General features: G+C 41.7%; 2 protein-coding genes across 10 annotated transcripts in view; one reads left to right on the top strand and one right to left on the bottom strand.

Moving 5' to 3' along the window:
- crfb16 (cytokine receptor family member B16) overlaps positions 1 to 19,978 on the top strand; it is a 66,002-nt gene that overhangs the window by 9,429 nt on the left and 36,595 nt on the right. The window contains exon 2 of one of the 2 annotated variants that reach the window (XM_059950385.1): positions 19,608 to 19,731. The exons of the other annotated variant lie outside the window; for it this stretch is intronic. Coding sequence (XP_059806368.1) covers positions 19,608 to 19,731 — 124 coding nt within the window. The remainder of the gene's footprint in view (positions 1 to 19,607; positions 19,732 to 19,978) is intronic. 2 annotated transcript variants of the gene reach the window in all.
- LOC132381094 (uncharacterized) overlaps positions 10,266 to 19,978 on the bottom strand; it is a 61,875-nt gene continuing 52,162 nt past the window's right edge. For 5 of the 8 annotated variants that reach the window (XR_009507935.1, XR_009507937.1, XR_009507931.1 and 2 more), the window contains 2 exons: positions 11,675 to 15,416; positions 10,266 to 11,066 (listed from right to left, as the gene is read on the bottom strand). The gene's annotated coding sequence lies outside the window, so the exon portion shown is untranslated. The remainder of the gene's footprint in view (positions 11,067 to 11,674; positions 15,417 to 19,978) is intronic. The other 3 variants (XR_009507932.1, XR_009507930.1, XR_009507933.1) reach the window with 3 other exon arrangements.

The raw sequence follows: 19,978 nt of genomic DNA, 5'->3' as shown, positions 1-19,978 counted from the left end.
CAGGCTACTTGATCTTCATATCACTGTTAGAGCTCTTATTTCAGCGGAGGCCATTGGTTATGACTTCAAATTGTATCCGGATTTGTACTATAAAGTGCGGGACAGGTTCTTCCAGCCTAACAAGCCACACTGCTCAACAACCCAAATATTTAACACTAGTCTAATCACAGGGTTGTTGGCCAGTGGCCAAGTGGTAAAAGCATTGGTCTAGTGATCTGTAGGTCACTAGTTCGAGCCTTAGTTGAGGCAGAGTGTTGCATCCTTGAGTAAGCCGCTTAACCACACATTGCTCTGCGATGACAACCGTGCCAAACCGTATCAGCCCTTTGCCCTTCCCTTGGAAACATCAGTGGTGTGGAGAGGGGAGACTTGCAGCATGGGCAAAGCGTATCTGGTGCTCCTGGTGCGGCCTCCTCTACATCAGTGAGACCAGACGTCGATTGAAGGACCATTTTGTCAAGAACCTTCGCTCTGTCCACAACAGTAGGATTTTCCAGAGGCCAACCATTTTAATTCCACCTCTCATTCATTTTGACATGTCAGTCCATGGGCAACTCTACAGCCAAGATGTGGCCACTCTCAGGGGGATGGAGTAACACCTCATATTCCACCTGAGTAGCATCCAACTTGACTGCAAGGACACCACATTGACTTCTCTAACTTCTAGTAATGTCTCTCCCCTTGCCCTTCTCTCTTTTTCCATTCTGGAGCTCCTCTCTTCTCTTCACCCACCTATCGCCTCCTTATGGTGCCCTTTCTCCCATGGTCCACTCCTCTCTCCCATCTGATTCCTTCTACTTCAGACCTTTACTTTTGCCACCTAATACCTCCTAGCTTCTCACTTCATCCCACCCTTCCCCACCCGCCTACCTTCTCCATCACCCAGTTTCAGCCATCACAGAATCAGAATCAGAATCAGGTTTATTATCACTGGCCTCTGTCTTGAAATTTGTTAACTTAGCAGCAGCAGTTCAATGCAACATAGTATAGAAGATGAAAAAACCCAATAAAAATAAGTAGATCAATTACAGTATACGTATATTGAATAGATTAAAAATTGTGCAATAACAGAAATAATATATATTAAGAAGTGAGGTAGTGCCCAAGGGTTCAATGTCCATTTTGGAATTGGATGGCAGAGGGGAAGAAGCTGTTCCTGATTTGTTGAGTGTGTGCCTTCAGGCTTCTGTACTTCCTACTGACAGTAATACTGAGAAAAGGGGGCATGCCCTGGGTGATGGATGTCCTTAATAATGGACGCTGCCTTTCTGAGACACCAGTCCTTGAAGATGTCTTGGGCACTTTGTAGGCTAGTACCCAAGATGGAGTTGACTAAACTTACTATCCTCTGCAGCTTCTTTCGGTCCTGTGCAGTAGCACCCCCCATACCAGACAGTGATGTTGCCTGTCAGAATGCTCTCCACTGTATCGGTCATCTATTATCTGGTTGCAACTATCATCTATCAAGCTAATATTGACATATTTGTGTACTTATCATTCTCTCTGCTGATATATGTAATCACTCTAGCTAGGTAATCACTTAGCGTGCCTAAAGCTGTTGCTTGGTACTCTATATATTTATGTATCTTTCATGTAATCTATCTTTTTATGTTAACTATTTGCCATTTTATCATTTAGTATCTATCTACATGTATAGAGATTGCCTTCAATTTCCTTAGAGTTTTTTCAGTAACTTAATTTCTGCTCTATTTTTCTAATGCTGGTACATTGGATAGTTTACTACAGGAATGCAACTACTGTACTGCACAAAAGTTTGTCTTATGTATATAGCTAGAGTACCGAGAGTACATTAGACTATCGCAGAGTATTGTATTTGTCAACATGGAGTAGAAAGCGAGTTTGTAAATCGGGCAAGAGCAAAGGATGTTGGGAATGAAGAGCGGAGCGCCACTGGAGAGGTGTGGGGTAGGTGGCAGAGAAGGAGTACAATGGCAGGGATGTGAGACACCAGGAAAAATCGTTTGACTGACTCCAAACAATTGGTTTATTGATCATTACAGAATGTCTCTCTGGTCTTTCCACTCCCTCCCCTCTCTCTTTTCCTTTTCCCAACCATGATTCCCCTCTCTCTTCCCTCTTCCCACTGTCATGAAATTGTTTTTTTTTTGCAGTCCATAATATCCATAATATTACTACAGTACTGTGCAAAAGTCTCCTGCACCCTAGCTCGCTCTCTCTCTCTCTCTCTCTCTCTCTCTCTCTCTCTCTCTCTATATATATATATATATATATATATATAAACACCTAAGACTTTTGGACAGTGCTGTACTTATTTCACATTCCTTTAAATTCAACAAATCTTAACATTTTGGATTTTTCTGGGAGGTGTCAAAAAATTGTCACATTTTGATTCAAACTAAATCTCATTCCTTAAATGAGCTAGGAGCACATCAATTCTAATACAAAAATATTTTTAAAAGATTAAAATAAAGCTTTGTGTTCTGTCCATTATTCTTCACAATACTTTCTGCTCAGGAGTCTCATGGTAGTAATTTGCCTTGTCCAGTGTGTGAGGCTCTCTCCACTGGAACCAGGGATGACAAAGTTGTTCCCTCTTATTTTCTTTGACTGGCTTTCTTCTCTATACTTGGAAAGGAAGGAGAGGATCCTTCAGTGTCAAACTACCAGAACTGGAAAGTTGAGGGAAGAGTTTCTATTAAGGAGGTGTTAGGAGTTTATGAGCTAAGTGGAAAAGCAAGATCTTCTGGGTTAAACATTAATATTGTTATAGAAAACAAGAAAAAATTTCCAATTATGTAGCACCTTTCATGACCACTGATAATTCATTTTAAAGTATTATCGAAGGACATATATGTCATCATTTGGTTCAAGGGCCTAATGGTTGAGGGGTAGTAACCGTTCCTGAACCTGGTGAGTCTGGAGGCTCCTGTACCTTCTCCCAATGGCAGCAGTGAGAGGAAAGTATTTCCTGCGTTCGGCTTCCTGATGATGGCTGCTGTTCTCATGCGACAGTGTTTCAAGTAGATGTGCTCATTTGTTGGGAGTGATTCTCTTGAGATGGGCTGGGGCGTATCCATTACATGTTGTAGGATCTTCCATTCAAGGGTTTCCATACCAGGCTGTGATGTAGCCAGTCAATATACTCTCCACTACACATAGATGCTTGTCAAAGGAGGTCTTGGAGCTTATTGATTAGTTTTGAGGGAATGATAATATTGAATGCTGAGATGTAGTTAATAAAGAGCATTGCGATGTATGAATCTTTGCTGTCTGGATGTTTCAGCGTTGGGTAAAGAGCCAATGAGATGGTGTCACTGTGGACCTGTTGCTCCATAGGCAACTTGGAGCTGATCAGGCAGGAATGTTTCATCGCTAACCTCTCAAACATTTCATCACTGTGGATGTAAGTGCCATTAGGTGATAGTTGTTGTGGTAGGTCACCAAGCTGTTCTTAGGCCCTGGTATAACTGAAGCCTGTCTGAAGCAGGTGGATACCACACACTGCTGAAGTGAGAGGTTAAAGATCTCAGAGAACATTTCAGCCAGTTGATCAGCACAGGTCTTCAGTACTTGGCCAAGTGTCATCTGGGCCAGATGCTTTCCGTGGATTCACCCTCCTGAAGGCTGCTGGCATATCAACTTCAGAGAGTGAAATCTTATGATCCTTGAGGAATGTGGGAATTACTGATGGTTCCTCCATGTTTTGACAGTCAAAGCGAGTATAGAAGGCATTGAGCTCACCTGGAACGAAACCTTTTTGTTACCTATGTCACTTGATATAACTTTACAAGAGGTGATAGTATTCAAGCCCTGCCACAGCTGTCGAGCATCCTTTGTTGATTCAAGTTTGGTCCTGAATTGCCACTTCATCTACGAGCATGCTGTCTGTTGACTGTACCTGTACCTCTTGTAACTTCCTTGGTCACCAGACTCGACTGCCTCTGATCTGGCCCTCGACAGATTGTGGATCTCATGGTTCATTCAGGGCTTCTGATTGGGGAAGAATGAATGATTTTGTGGAGACACACTCATCTACAGCTGTTTTAATGAAGTGTATTACAACCATGGTGTATTCATTCATTCAGATCCACAGAGGAGTACTTGAATACGGCTCAGTCCACTGACTCGAAGCAATCCTGTAGTTGCTCCTCTGCCTCTTGAGACCACCTCTTTGTTGTTCTAATCTCTGGAGCTTTGCTCTTTAATCTCTGCCTGTATGCAGGTAGGAGAAGGACAGCCAAGTGATCCGATTTACCAAAATGCAGTCTGGGCAAGGCACTCCGCATCTTTAGTATAGCAGTGATCTAGTGTGTTGGAATCTCTGATGCTACAAGTTATATACTGATAGTAACTGGGCAGGGTTTTCTTCAAACAAGTCTGTTTGAAGACTCTATGATTTGAAATGTGTTGGGATGGACTTTTTCTTGTTTGGAGACGGCATCATGCAGGGCTTGATTATAGTGGGTCACTGGCTGTGGTCAGGATCACGGATGAGAATTGAATAGATGCTGTTTGACCATGAAGTGTTCCAAGTTGGGTGAACACAAGTTCAACAAGACTACCACACTGGAGCACCATGGAGTATCATGAAATACACACCTCCTCCTTTTGTTTTTTCTGATACAGTAGTTTGGTCCATTCTGTAAATTTAGGAGCCTTCAGGTCAGATTGCTGTATCTGGCATGCTGGGAGAAGGCCACGACTCCGTCAGAAATGGAAAACAACAGGCTCTCATTTCTTTCTGATACGGCAATCTTGCTGCATCTGAAAGCACTTTATAATCAATGATGCATTGTCACCGTGTGGGGGAGGAGAAGTGCCAGCTAGTTTGTGTAGAACAAGCTCCCAGGCACAGCAACATGAAAATGAAGAGATGAAGTGTCTTTAACAGTAATGATGAGGAATGAATTGCTGAATAATGTTGGAATCTCTTGTGTTTATAATAGTAATGTGGGACTTTTTATAGCCACCTGAAATATTGCACGTGAAAGATGACACCTCTCTTTGCAGTATTCCCTCCCTGCTATGTGAGGATTGTGTGAATTATTTTCCAAAGTGGTATCAGAAGCTATTAACCTTTGGCACAGAAAGTATTACAAGAATATCTTCGAGTTAAAGGAATGACTGTTGCATTTAGTGGAACTAACTCTGATACAGGGACAGGAGTGAATTGTAACAGAGATGGACCATGCCAGAACAGTGTTATCATCAAGATGGGGGACATGGAGGATCATTTGAGGCTGTAGAGACAACTTTAAACTAATGGAATAGAGAAGAGAACTGCAGAAAGTTAGCAAAATATAATAGATCAAGAGCAAAGAATAAAACACAATCTAAAGAAAGAACTGTGAATAACACAAATGACCACAGAGCGGAGAAATTCATAAAGCATTAAATTAAATTAAAATAACAACTAAAAACAAGGAGAAAGGCAGTGATACTTTAGAAAACAAGACAACATTTGTTCAGGTAAAAATGAAAAAGAGCAGAACAATAATTTGTGGAAAGCAAAGTGAAGTACACCTACAGATAGCTCTTCAACCCAGCTCCTGCATGCAAGCAGACAAACTACAGAGTCCCATCTCGAGAATCCCTATAAATTTGACTTAAATAAAATAAATCACAAATTATCAGAAGAAGTGATCAGGATCAAAATAATAATCGCAGGGCATTTTAATAAGTGTTAACTATGTGGCAGGGGAAGAATAAAATTTTTCTATTTATATGGATGTTTTTCTCTCAGCCTCTATAAGAAGTCCAAGAAGAACAGAACAGATGGGACAAGGGTTGGTGATCTTAGAATTATTGCTCACAACATTGTAAGGCTCAAGATTAGGATTAAGATTGACATTAAGTCCAGTAAAGGCAGGTAATTGATTAGAAATGAGCAAATCACAAAGAAACAAGGGTGGTATTAAATGGAGAAAGCCTAGATAATCTTAACAGTAGAAAAGCAATGGGAAAATTATGAGGTTAATCAATAGAGCTTAATAGAATTGCTTTTTACTAAAAGCCTCAAGCAAGGCAACTAATTATAGTGTCGTCCTTATAAACAGATGGTAGAGTCTAATGAAAACAACACTTAGATTTACCTAGATCCTAAAGAAATGGAAGGCAAAGAGGAATACTAAGAATATGTTATAAAGGAATATAAAAACAAAAGGAATTCAAAAAATTATAACTACAGGAATACAAAGAATGTTGAAGTTGGAATATGATCAGTTAAGCCTAAGCAAGATAACCTCAAAGAAAATGATAAAGAGTTATCAAGTTCAAGTTTAATTGTCAATCAACCTGTTACCCATTAGTAATAATGACCAGAGGGGCACAGAGAGAATTCGTAATTACCAACAAGACCTTTAATTGTCTCACATAAATTTAGACAACCTAGTACCTGTGTGTACACCTACTGATCCTCCATGAACAGTTAAACAGGAAAGGTAGTACCAGGAAAAGGAGTCTGTACTAGCCATGTGTTCCTCATGGTCCCACTCTGATCTCCATGTGTCCGTGGGATCCTCCATATCTGTTATGGTGGGTCTCTGAGAGAATTATCGCTACTTTTGCACTGGCTTTAATTTCAGTCCTTACCAGGTCAAATGTTGCATTTCAGTGTTATTGGCTATGATCATCTGATCTATTGGCTCTGGTCCAAGCCAGCGTCCATTTATTGACCTTCCTCTGCAAGTGACAACTGGTAATTTATGGTTCTTTGTTCTGTCAGTTACCAAACCAGTAATCAGCTCAAGTCACTCAGGGCAAACACAGACCACATCATTCACAAACTTGCATTTTATATTCGATCAAAAAACACCTTTCTAATAACTTCGACCTGATGGCAAGAGCAAAGATAGTTTGTCTGTCTGCTTCCACTTTAGCTCTTACTGGCCAACAAACCACACATGAATACCCATGGGTACAGCCAAATGAAATAGCATTATTCCAGGGCAAGACTGACTGCATGAAGATCGCAGCAATCTGCAGATTGTACTGAACACAGTACAGCTTGTCTTCTGTTGAGGAACACTGAGGGGGGAGGGAGTGGCAGCCAGCTTGGATGTCACGCCACACTGACTCAGTGGAGTGCTCCAACTCCAACACCTCTCTACTGTGTGGTTACAAACAGGCAACATCGTGCTTCAGGCCCAGTCCTCGCTACAACAGAGGCCACACAGCTCTCCTGTCATCTACCAATACATCAGTGAATTGGACTTGCAACAATTCCATATTAACAATGTCCAACAGGGTCGTGTGATCACGAGAAAAGTGACTAATATGATCACTCATGGTTAGACTGCACACTGCCTTCACACACTGTCTCTCCAACACTCCTCTGATGCAGGAAGAAGCATGACCAGCTCATTCAGGTTTAATGGGGTGGACCTGCAGTACTGTATGTTCTTAATGTCCAGTAGGGTCTTGCGATTGTAAAAAAATACATTTACAAAAGACAATAACTTCTCTAAGCCGCTGTGGTCGAAGCTTCACCATCAAAAGTAGGGACTGATTTCTTTGCTTCAATTTACAGTGAAGAAGATAATGAAATAGTCTCAAAATTAATATTACTCTAGGTGGGACAGAGGGTAAATTATTGACATAGTTGCACAATTAGAATGTGTAACAGACCACTATCATAGGCAACAACACCTCTGGCATGATTATTCTAAATACTAGTGCTCCACAACATTGCATTCTCAGACTCCTGCTCTACTCTCTATACACTCATGAGTGCAAGGTAGGATCTACTCCAATGCTATCTTCAAATTTGCAGATGATTCCACTGTAGTGGGGCATATCTGAACAAATGATTCGGGGCACAGGGAGGAGTTAGAGTGTTCAGTTACATTGTCATCACATCTGCCTTTACCTCATTGTCAACAAAAGAGCTGGGAATTGACTTCAGAAAGGGGGCAGTGCATATGCTCCTGTCTATAACAATGGTGTCGGTGTTAAGAGGGTTGAAAATTTCAAGTTCTTAGGTGTGAACATCACCAGCAGGCTGGCCTGGTCCAACCACATTGAAATCACAGCCACAAAAGCTACCAACATCTCCAACTTCCTCAGGAGGCTAAAGAAATTTGGCATGCTCTTGTCGGCTTACCAATTTTATTGATGTGCCATAGAAAGCATCCTGTCTGGGTGCATAACGATTTGGCAATAGCTTGGCGTGCAACCATAAGAAACCACAAAGAGCTGTGGACACAGCTCAGCAGATCTCAGGAAGCAGACTCCCCTTCTCAGTAAAGCAGCCAGCATAATCAAAGACCCCACCCAGCTCTCTTGTCACCCCTCCCATCGGGCAGAAGATACAAAAGCCTGATAGTATGTACCGTCGGGCTCAAGGGAAGTTTCTATTCCATTGTGCTCAGACTCTTGAAAGGACCTGTTGTATAAAAAGATGGACATTTGGCCTCACAGTCTTGTTATGATCTTGTGCTTTATCATTTACCTGCACTGCAATCTTTTGGTAGTTGGTTTCACTTTTTTATCCATTTTTACCATATTCTAGCTCAGTGCACTGTGCAATGATTTGATCTGTATGATTAGTATGCAAGATAAGCATTTCACTTCATCTTGTACATGTGACAATAATAAACCAATACCAATTAAAAGAGGAAGAAATTTGAGTCCAATTGGTCTGAACCTACATATACTGAAGGAAACTGGGAAGGAGACTGGAGCAAAAATAATTTAGTTACTCAAAACTTTGTAGAATAAATAGCAAGGTTAGTCAATGGACAGCAAATGAACATTGTTCCTGTGTATGAAAAAAGGTAATAGAATTGGACCTAGAACTGAAGACAGAATAATTTAGTACCAGTGACAGGGACATTATTGGAATGTGCAGTCGAAATGTAACAGAGAACAATCAAGAAACAGAAAAGTGATAAAATATAACCAGCTGAGATTCCACAAGAGTCAATGACGCTCAATCTAACAGAAAGGAATGAATTTTCATGAAGTGGACAAAATGAGCAGGTGCAGGGGAACACCATCACCTGCAGGTTCCTCTTTAAGTTGCGTGCCAACCTGATTTGGAAATGTATGAGCAAACACGAGGAAACCTGAAGATGCTGGAAATTCAAACAACACACACAAAATGCTGGTGGAACACAGCAGGCCAGGCAGCATCTACAACGAGAAGCACTGTCGATGTTTTGGGCCGAGACGCTTCGTCAGCATTTTGTGCGTGTTGTTTGGAAATGTATGAGCAATTTTTCATTGTTACTTGGTCTAAATCCAGGAACTCCCTACCTTCTAGCACCGTGTCTTAACCAGAAGGAATGTGGCAATTCAGGAAAGTAGTTTAATATGGCTGATCTCACAGATAATTATGGATGTGCAATAATTGCTGGCTTTGCTGGTGACACACATGCCTAGATCCTGGCCCCTTTTCTCTTCATTGGAATTTACCCCTAGCAACTTGAGTCAGAGCTGAAAATATCACTATTCATTACTGATCCACCTTGATCATCTTCTAACATTCTCCCAAATCTTCTGATTTTCCTTCAGTCAGAACCCCTTAACATCTTCACCTTCTCTGTTCCTCACATGGGTAGTTAATCACTTTAAGACTATCTTTTCCTTTCTCGGCAGTCTGACAGTTGTTAATGGCTCAATTTGCTATGGATGGGACCTCATCCAGTTGCATCCTTGGTAATGGTTTTCAAGATTATGAAGCCTGTATTATAGATATTGGCAAGTTAACAGCTTTCCTTTTTAAATCTGCATATAGAACAAATGTATTTCATGAGACACTCAAATTAATGTTCATCTACAACTCTAAACAGTAGCATGAATCACAACCTCAATATCATAATTCTCCTAGAGATGAATGTTCTTTAAGTAATAATTTGGATGTCTGTATACCCAAGAGTCTGGAGTGGATATGAGCCCTGCAGGCTTGGAAGATTCTAGAATGAATAGCTCGTCTAAAGTTGCAAAGCAACTCACAGCTGGGTTTGGTGATGATATACACTGAAATCAGTTTCACTTCTCTAGGCTAGGGTGGGAAGAGAAGAAAAAGGTCACGATTACCACATCATTTTGCTCTGAGTAACATTTGTAGAACCTCCTTGTGAGTGGGAGTGGAATTGAGTTTGAATGAATTGTCTTCCCATTCTGTAAAGGAAGCCCAGTTAACATCTAGTAGTCTCCCACAAGGTAAAGAATTGCCTGGACCAGGCTAGGTTATCACATTTGACAAAGACAATATGATATATAACTAAACATGAATTTACTAGGGATCTAAATGAAGACAATGTAACGTAATAAAGTTCAAAGTTTAAAGCGAAATTTATTCTCTGAGTACATAAATGTCACCACATAAAACACTAAGATTCTGTGTCCTGTAGAAATATTCAGCAAATCTATAGAACAGTAACTGGAAATTGGATCAATGAAAGAGCAAGAGCATAGAATGTGCATATGTAAATATAAATAAATAGCAATAAGTAACAAGATAAAGAGTCCTTCAAGCAAGATAATTTGTTGTGGGAACTCGATAGATGAGTGTAGTTATCCTCTTTAGTTCAAGAGAAGAGTCTAATGGCTTTAGGAGTAATGACAATTTAACACAACAAGACTTCCTCATCATTCATCAAGACCTTCCATCTAGGAACCATTAACTGCATGACCCTCACGTCCAAATATTCACCACACTCTGCAAGAAGACATTTGTCCTCATCTTAGTCCCAAAGAGCCTTACTCTAGATTGTGACCCCTGTTCCAGACTCCTCAGCTAGAAGAAACCTCTCTGCACACAACTTGTCGAGACCTGGTATAAGTATTGGCTTATTGTTGTTCCATGCACCAGGATATAGTGAAAAGCTTTCATTTGTATGCCATGCTGATAGATTGTGCCTTACATATGTATAGCAAGATAGCAGAAAATTAAAACAGAATGTAGAATATGGCGTTGCATTTTAAGAAGCACAGAGCAGGCGAAGAAAAGAAGCACAAGAGCCACACTGAGGCAGGTGGAGATCAAGAGTTTATCTTTTAGTGTATGAAGATTCTGTTCAAAACTCTGAAGACCGTGGGACTGCAGTCCTTGAGCCTAATGGCGCATGCTCTCTGTAGATCTGTTAAAAAAATTGTCAGTTTCAGAATTTCCTCAACCTGAGTGAATAAAGAGTTTATCTACACAATTTCTCCTTGCATGTCCACCCCCAGAGCCAGTCTAGTGAATCTGCACTGCACTCCATCTTTGGTAGCAAACATCTTTTTTAGGTAACAAAGACAAAACAATGCACAATACTCCAGGCAAGGTCACACCACATACTGTGGATAAGTATGGCCCTTGCAGGATAGTATTAAATTGCAGCAGGAAAAGGTTCTGAGAGTATTAGGCAGCATCTGGGGAGAGTTGTTTTTGGGCAAGTCCACAGCTGACTTGTAGAGGGTGTTTAAAGACTAACTGCGCATAGTACAGTATGGGTACTGCATGTTCCCATCAGAAGGAAGCACAGGATGGAAAGATGAGAGAATCTTGGATTTTGAGAGAAGTGACAAATTTAGTCATGAAGGAAACCAAAATCTATTCCCCTGCTCTCTACTTTCCATTGAATCTTCACTTTATGACTCCCTTGTCTACCTATTCTACCCCCCCACCCCCACAACTGGTCTCCCTGCTGGCACATTCCTGCAAATATGACAAGTGCTACACTTGCCCCTATACCTCCTCCCTTACCACCATTCAGGGCTCCAGTCCTTCCAGGTAAGGAGACACGACCTCTGAGTCTTTTGGGGTCATCTATTGTATCCAGTGCTCCTAGTGTGATCTTCACTCCAGTGAGATCTGTCAGAGATTGGGAGATCACTTTGTTCAGCACCGCAGAAAAATAGTGGAGGAACTCAGCAGGCTATGTAGCATCAATGGAAAGAGTAAACAGACGATGTTTCGGGCTGAAGACACACACTGAATGTTTCAGGAACAGCTTCTTCCCCTCTGCCATCAGCATTCTGAATGGACAAAGAACCCATGAACATTACCTCTGAATTTTTACACTCTCTTTTTGTATTACTTATTTAATTTGATTTTTTATATATACTTTTTGTAATTTGTAGTTTTTATTATTGTGTATTACAATGTACTGCTGCTGCAGAATAGCAAATTTTACAATATATACTAATGATATTAAACCTGAATCTGATTTAGAATGTAGATGATAAAAAACAACAGACCCAGTCTCTGCAGTACACCACAACCTTCCAGACAGAAAGATAACCATCTATTACTGCTTTCGAACTTCTCCCAATAAGTTAATGCTGAATCCAATTTACAATTTTATCCTGAATGCCACGTGATTTAACCTTCTCATCCAGCTTCTCGTGCAGTCAAAGGCCTTGCTAAAGCCTATGTGGACAGCATCCATTGCTTTCCTTCATTAACCTGCCTCATAACCTTCTCAAAAATTGCTAACGTTGGTTAGACCCGACCTACCATTCACAAAGATATGTTGACTATCCCTAATCTAAATATTGATCTAAATACTTACAAATATTCTCCCTTAGAATACCTTCCAATAATTTACACACAAGTGACACCAGGACCAACAGCCTGTGACTCTCTGGCATATTCTTAGTGTCTTTCTTGCGTAACAAAGTAACATTTGTTATTCTCCAGTGCTCTGGCACCTTGCCCATAGCTAAGGGTGTTTAAATACCTCTACCAGGCCCCTGCAATGTTTGCACTAGCCTCCTTATGCAAGGTCTGAGGGGACACCTTGGGGACTGATCCATCCTAATTTGCCTCATGACAGCAAGCACCTCCTCTTCTGTAATCTGCATATGATCCATGACCTCACTGATTTTTTGCTACAGTTCTATAGGTGCTGCACCCTTCTTCCAAGTAAATACAGATGCAAAATTCAAATCTCCCCCCCTTTCTAAGCTCCATGCATAGATGATCGCGCTGATGTTCAAAAGGACCAATTCTGTCCCAGCTATCCTTTTGTCCTTTGCGGATCTACAGACGTCCTTACCTTCACTTTCAACTTGTCGCCAGAGAAACTTCTTGTGCTGTTTTAGTCCTCCTGATTTCTTCTTTTTTCTAGGTGTCTCCTTGCATCTCTTATACACCCCAAACACCACATTTGATTCCAACTACCTGTACCCGATATGCACCTTCTCCTTCTTCTTGACCAAGGTCTCAATATTCCTCAAAAAACAAGGTTCCCTAAACCTGTTATTCTAATTGGAACATCCAAGTTCTGTACTCTCAATATTTCACTTTTGAATGCCTCACACTTACAAGGAATGCCTCTGCTAGAAAGCAACTTATCCGAATCCACATCGGCCAGATCCCTTCTGATGCCATAGAAATTGCCCTTTCTCCAATTTAAAATTTGAACCTGAGGAGCACACCTACTCTTCTCCATAGTTACCTTGAAACTAGTGAAATTAAGATCACTAGTTCCAAAGTGTTTCCCTGTCAGCTGCCCTGTATCGTTCCCTAATAGGAGACCAAGTGTCACATTCGCTCGAGTTGAGACCTCTATATATGGATTAAGGGCAATTCTTCTGAACAGATTTGACAAACTCTTTCCCACACGGTTCTTTTATAGTGTGGGAGCCCCAGTCAAAATGCAGAAAGTTGAAGTTGTCTACAATTATAATTTTATTTCGCTTGCAACTATCTGCTATCTCCCTACAAATTTGCTCCTCTAAATCCCGCTGACTATTGGGAGGTCTATAAAGTAACCCGATTAAACTGGTCATCCCTTCCTTATTCCACAGTTCCACCATATTTCCTCAGGAGAAGAGCCATCCAGTACAGCCTCTCTGAGCATTGCATGACATTTTCTCTGATGTCGAATACAACCCTTCCCCCTTTAATATCTCCCCGCTATCATGTCTGAAACAACAGAGCCTGGAACATTGCTCTGCTTGTCCTGCCCTTCCTGCAACCGAGTCTCACTAATGTCTACAACATTATATTTCCTTGTCTACAATGTTCCTTGCATTGAAATACACACAATTCAGAACATTAGCCCCACCGTGCTTAGCCATTCAGTTTCTTTCCTTGCAAGTGGATTAATATTTACTTTCCCACAGCCACTCGACTTGCTGACCTGCTACTTAGGTTTCTACCCCTGCCACCCTCGTTGAAAACCTGCTGAGCAGCACTGGCAATCTTTTGCACAAGGTTATCGGTCCCTTCCAGTTCAGGTGCAAACAGTTCTACTTGTACAGCTCTCATCTTCCATGGAAGAAAGCCCAATGCTCCAAAAATCTGAAGAACTCCCCCCACTCCCTCAGTGCCTGCACCATTCCCTTAGCCACATGTTAAACTGCATTATCTTCTTTTTTTTAAGCCTCACTAGCACGTGGCATGGGTAACAATCCTGAGATCGCCACCCTGGAGGTCCCATCCTTTAACTCAGCACCTAAACCCATGAATTCACTTTGCCAGATCTCTTCACACTTCCTGCCAATGTCATTGGTTCCAATGTGGATCACAACCTGCCTGCTGGCCTTCCTCCTTAAGAATGTTATGGACCCCATCAGAGGTTTCTCTGACCCTGGCACCTGGGAGGCAACATACCATCTGGGAGTCTTAGTGGCATCCACAGAATTTCCCATCTGTCTGCATAACCAGTGAGTCCCCTATCACTACTGCTTGTCTCTTCTCCCGACCTTCCTTCTGGACCATAGAATTAGCCTCAGTGCCAGGGACCTGACTGCTGTGGCACCCCTCTGCTGAGTTGTCACCCCCCAAGAGGACCCCAAATGATATGATTGTTATTGAGGGGAATGGCCAAACTTCTCTCTCGAAGGTCACACAGTTACAAGTCCTGAAACTTAGGAGCAACGGCCTCCTTGTAAATCTTCTCTCTAATGATCCATAAGTCATCAAGCTCCAGCTCCTAAAGTGATCCGTAAGGACACGGGAGATCGCCCTGACTTCCTACATTGTGCAAGTGGAACACATCACTGCACAGGTTTCCATTCCCGCTGCTTTACCTATACTATAATAAAGAAAAAAGTGTCGCTAGCCAGACACTCTCTTAGCTCTTGTGTCTTCTTGCCAAAGCCTCAACTTTCCAACTTTAACCCTGTCCGCTCCCACTCTGGCCACTCTGCTTATACTATACTTCTTTTTATTGGCCTTTGCCAGCTGCCTAACTATACAGTCAATTTAAACTAACAATTTACAACCATGCCTCCTTTAGGCTCCTGCTAGCTGATACTGAACAGAAAGTCTCAACAGGTACCACTTTCTATAGCTCCTGTTTCTCCATCCAAGTAATTGCTCCTACTACCCAAAACTGAATAATCAACTTACGAGCAATAGGAATTGCCCCAATTAGGAACAGGCTGCATGAGTCTGTGTGGAGCATAGGAGGCAGAGGGTGGTGGTCGATGTGACATTCTGGCTGCTGATCAGTATCCCATGGTGTTTTGCAGGAATCCTTATTGGGACCCCAGATCTGGATGAAAAAGTAGAGGGGGGGGGTTAGTAAATTTGCTGATGATACAAAGATTGTTAGTGTTATAGATACTGTAGAAGACTGGAAAGAATACAGTGACCAGTTGCAGATGTGGGCAGGGGAATGGCAGATGGAGCTTAACCAACTGTGAAGCATTGCACTTTGGAAGAGGAAATGTAGACAGACAGTACATTGTTAATGACGAGACCCTTGACAGTGTTGATACTCAAGAGGATCTTGGGGTCCAAGTCTGTAGCTCCTTGAAGGCTACACTGGTTGATAGGGTGGTAAAAAAGGTGTATGATGTGTTAGCCGTTATTAGTCAAAACATTGGGTTTAAAAGTCTGGAAGTTATGTTGCAGCTTTATAAGGCTCCAGTTAGGCCACATCTGGAGCATGATATCCAGTTCTGGTCACCCCTGGAAGGATATCAAGGCTTTGGAGAGAGTGTAGAAGAGGTTTCCCAAGGTGTTGCCTCTATTAGCAGTCATGTGCTATAAGGAGAGGCTGACCAAACTTGGGTTGTTTTCTCTGGAGTGCTGGAAGCTGAGGGAAGACCTGATAGGGGATATAAGATATTGAGGAGCATAGATAGATAGCCAGTACATTTTTTTCTCGGGTTCTAATGAAAGCATGCAGTTAAAGTTAAAGAAGGTCGATTTCCCTTATGCAGAGAATGGGTGTTGGAGTGGTGGTGGAGGATAATCCAATAGAGGCATTCAAGAGCCTCTAAGATTGGGAATGAAAATGCATGGAATGGAAATATGGACATAGTGTAGGCAGAAGAGATTAGTTTTGGTGGACACTTGGTTACTAGTTTGGCACATCACTGTAGGCTGATGGGGACTGTGCTATGCTTGATATTTTCTTTCTTTTTGATTCCCCTTACCAAATGCACAACTTCCCACATCACTAGCAATTTGTCTTGTAATTATTTTTAGCTGAAACATATTTATTTATCTTTTGGGACCCCTTGACCTTAAATTCATTAACAAGCATCTTAAAGAGTGGATTAGCTATAGAAAGGCTAAAAGCACAGTGGCATTGTGGTTAGCACAACATTTTACAGTACTAGTGATCCAGGTTTAATTTCTGCCACTGTCTGTAAGGAGTTCGTACATTCTCCCCATGACTGTGTGTGTTTCCTCCGGGTGCTCCAGTTTCCTCCCGCAGTCCAAAGATGTACTGGTTTGTAGGTTAAATGGTTATTGTAAGTTGTCCTATGATTAGGCTCAGGTTAAACTATGGGTTTACTGGATGGCACTGCTTGAAAGGCTGTATTTCAATAAATAAGAAATAAAAGGGAAAATACTTAATTAGAAGGTTGCCAATTTCAGTGCAGTAACTTGAAATAAAAAGTTAGCAGGAAAATGCTGTTGTTGAGCTGTTGTAGTCTTGATACCGTCCCAGTAGAGGGAAATGTAAAGCTAGAATTCCCTGGATGACAAAAGAGATAGTAGCAAAACTGGATTTATGATCATGGGGATAGACTGAGAATCTGACAAAACATAGGAAAATCAGAGAGGATGTCGAAAGAGAATATAGGAGTAGGTTTGTGATTACTTGTGGACGGAGGCAGATTGCAGAGACAAGAGACTGTGCTTATTGACAATAAACTGGACTGGTCAAAGAACACTGAGGCTGTCTACAAGAAGGGTCAGAGCCGTCTTTACTTCCTGAGGAGACTGAGGTCCCTTAACATCTGCTGGACAATGCTGTGGATGTTCTACGAGTCTGTGGTGACCAGTGCTATCATGTTTCCTGTTGTATGCCGGGCCAGCAGGCTGAGGGTAGCAGACATTAATAGAGTCAGCAAACTCATTCGTAAGGCCAGTGATGTTGTGGGGGTAGAACTGAACTCTCTGATGGTGGTGTATGAAAAGAGGATGCTGTCCAAGTTGCATGCCATCTTGGACAATGTCTCCCATCCACTCCATAATGTACTGGTTAGGCACAGGAGTACATTCAGCCAGAGACTCATTCCACTGAGATGCAACACTGAGTATCATAGGAAGTCATTCCTGCCTGTGGCCATCAAACTTTACAACTCCTCCCTCAGAGTGTCAGACACCCTGAGCCAATAGGCTGGACCTGGACTTATTTCCACTTGGCATAATTTACAGATTATTATTCAATTATTTATGGCTTTATATTGCTATATTTCTACACTATTCTTGGTTGGTGTGACTGTAACAAAACCCAATTTCCCTCGGGATCAATAAAGTATGTCTGTCTGTCTGTCTTACTGCATGCTTCTGGTGGCTGGATTTTCCAAGCTATTGGAAGTTATTAATGACACAATACACCTTTCATTTACTTTTTTCATATTTTGCGGTATAATTTCCCAATGAATCTGGTGAGTTTAAAGGGAGAATGGGAATTGTGTGTTAGAGGAAGCATTGAAATTGTGGGAATGAAGGAACTGTGGTCCTGGTGTGTTAGAGGAAGAGCAGGAAAGAGGGTGTTACGTGTCAGGGGAAGTGTGGGAGATGGAGCTCTGATATATTAGAGGGACTGCAGGAACCAGGGTCCACTAACTCACAGGAACAGGGGCCCAAGTAAGTCAGAAGGTGATTGGGAATCAGATTTGGCGAGTCAGATGATGAATCAGAATTTCCAAACTATTGTATAAATGGATTAGTAGAGTTGTATGGTTGTACAAAAATAAGGAGACTATATTGAACTCCAGTGACACAATGATTCACCTACAATCATTGTATGCACTTTTGCTAAATGTATTACAGGAGGGATATGGAGGCCTGGGAGAGGTTGCAGAAAAATTTCCATGTCTGATGCCAGGACAAAGGGATTTTGTTTACAAAGAGAGGGTGGGATTGTTTTCCTTATAGCAGAGAATGTTTCTAGGTGATTTAGTAGAGATATCTAAAGTCAAAAGGGGTCCAAAGAAAATGAGAAAAGGAAATCTGCTCCCAATAATGGACGAGTTGAAAAACCAGACAACAATGAACAAAGTAAGTTATAGAACAAATCATAAAATGGGAACATACTTTCTCATTCTGTGAGTAGACAGAATCAGAAATTCCCTGGCTGGAAAGGTAACGGAACAATGAGTACTGACGTCATCACATTCCAGGATGGAGTTGGAAATATATTTGAAATAAAAAGACAACACTTGCAAAGCTACAGGGAGAAATGCCATGGGCTAGTTCTGAAAGACTGCACTTGCAGGGGGCTGGGCAACACTTGGTGGGCCAAAAGGGTTTTCTTCTGTCCTATGATGTGATAGCTTCTTATACTTATGGCCAATATTCAGTCAAACCATGACTGACCTCCATCTCCATGCTGCTAAGGTGCCTAAGCTCTGTAATATGTTGTCTCAGCTAATGAAAGTTGATAGACATATCGGTCTTCTAAGTCTTGATTTTTCTCTAACGCTACTTGTGGGACAAGAATATCCACTCATATTTAGCCTTCTGCATGAGGAAAGGTTTTGCATCTAATTTTCAATTCTGTATCAAATGCCTTCACATTTTCACCAGGTTAGCTAGTCACACCACAGTGTATAGGAGCCCAGTGGTATAGGGGGAGATCCAGGGGCAGTGCTGAGTGTCAGAGCTAGAAGTGATCACAGAGCTTGGGGAGAGATCAAGATGAAAATGGAAATGGAAACAGGAAAACATCCTCTCTAAGACCTTGGCTATCCACAACATAACATTCCACATGCCTAATAATGATCACTCATTCAATAAAGGTGGTCAATACCTCTAATCCAGCACCCTTGCGACTTTGGAGATGCCAGTGTAGTTAAGTTGCTGGATAATTGGATGTTACACCTATTAATACCCAAACACATTTTGTGTGTTTGTTCTTCAGTGATACAGTTAATTTTTCAGTGGACCTGGTACAGTCTGAAGAGAGAGGGGAATATATAAGGACTCTGTATTCTGTGTGCAGTACCAAACATACCTACGTTGCTGACCTTTGATGGCCACGATCTCAGTCCTGGCTCCAGCCCACAATTCAGATCCCAAGCTCATCCCCTCTCCCTTGCATTCTGGACCTCTGCTCCCATTCTGGATTATTGAGTGAATCAGATGCTGAACCTTCAGGATCTCAGGAAAATTGAACACTAGATAAACAGTTCAGCTGCACAACTTATAGGCCACAATACTCTGTGTGTCCCTTTTATGTTCCAAGTCAATTTGATCACCTGACTCTTTGAATTTGTAGGCCTCGAGGGACTGCCAAAGCCCAAGAACGTGTACGTAAATTCGACCAACATGAGGCATATCCTGAGGTGGAGTCCGGTCAGAGTCCCTCTGGGCAAGGTCAGGTACTCAGTGCAGTTCCAAGGGTAGGTAAATTGTAAACTATTTCACAACAATACAATGTCCACTGCTCAGTATAGTGCTATGGAGTCCTCAATATCAAGTTGAGAGGGAAAATGGTGCTCTTTTTCACCGTTGTATCTGGAAGGTAGCACCTTCAACATTCAACATGGTCCATCAATCTAAACATTCACTCCCTACACCACCAATGCACAGCGTGGTACCTTCAGCAATGAGCACCGTAGCCGCTCGTCTGGTTATTCCAACAACTCT

Source organism: Hypanus sabinus, chromosome 2 (assembly GCF_030144855.1).
Source record: "Hypanus sabinus isolate sHypSab1 chromosome 2, sHypSab1.hap1, whole genome shotgun sequence".
Taxonomy (NCBI): domain Eukaryota; kingdom Metazoa; phylum Chordata; class Chondrichthyes; order Myliobatiformes; family Dasyatidae; genus Hypanus; species Hypanus sabinus.
Note: the sequence above shows the minus strand (reverse complement) of the source record. Positions and strands in the feature narration are given on the sequence as shown.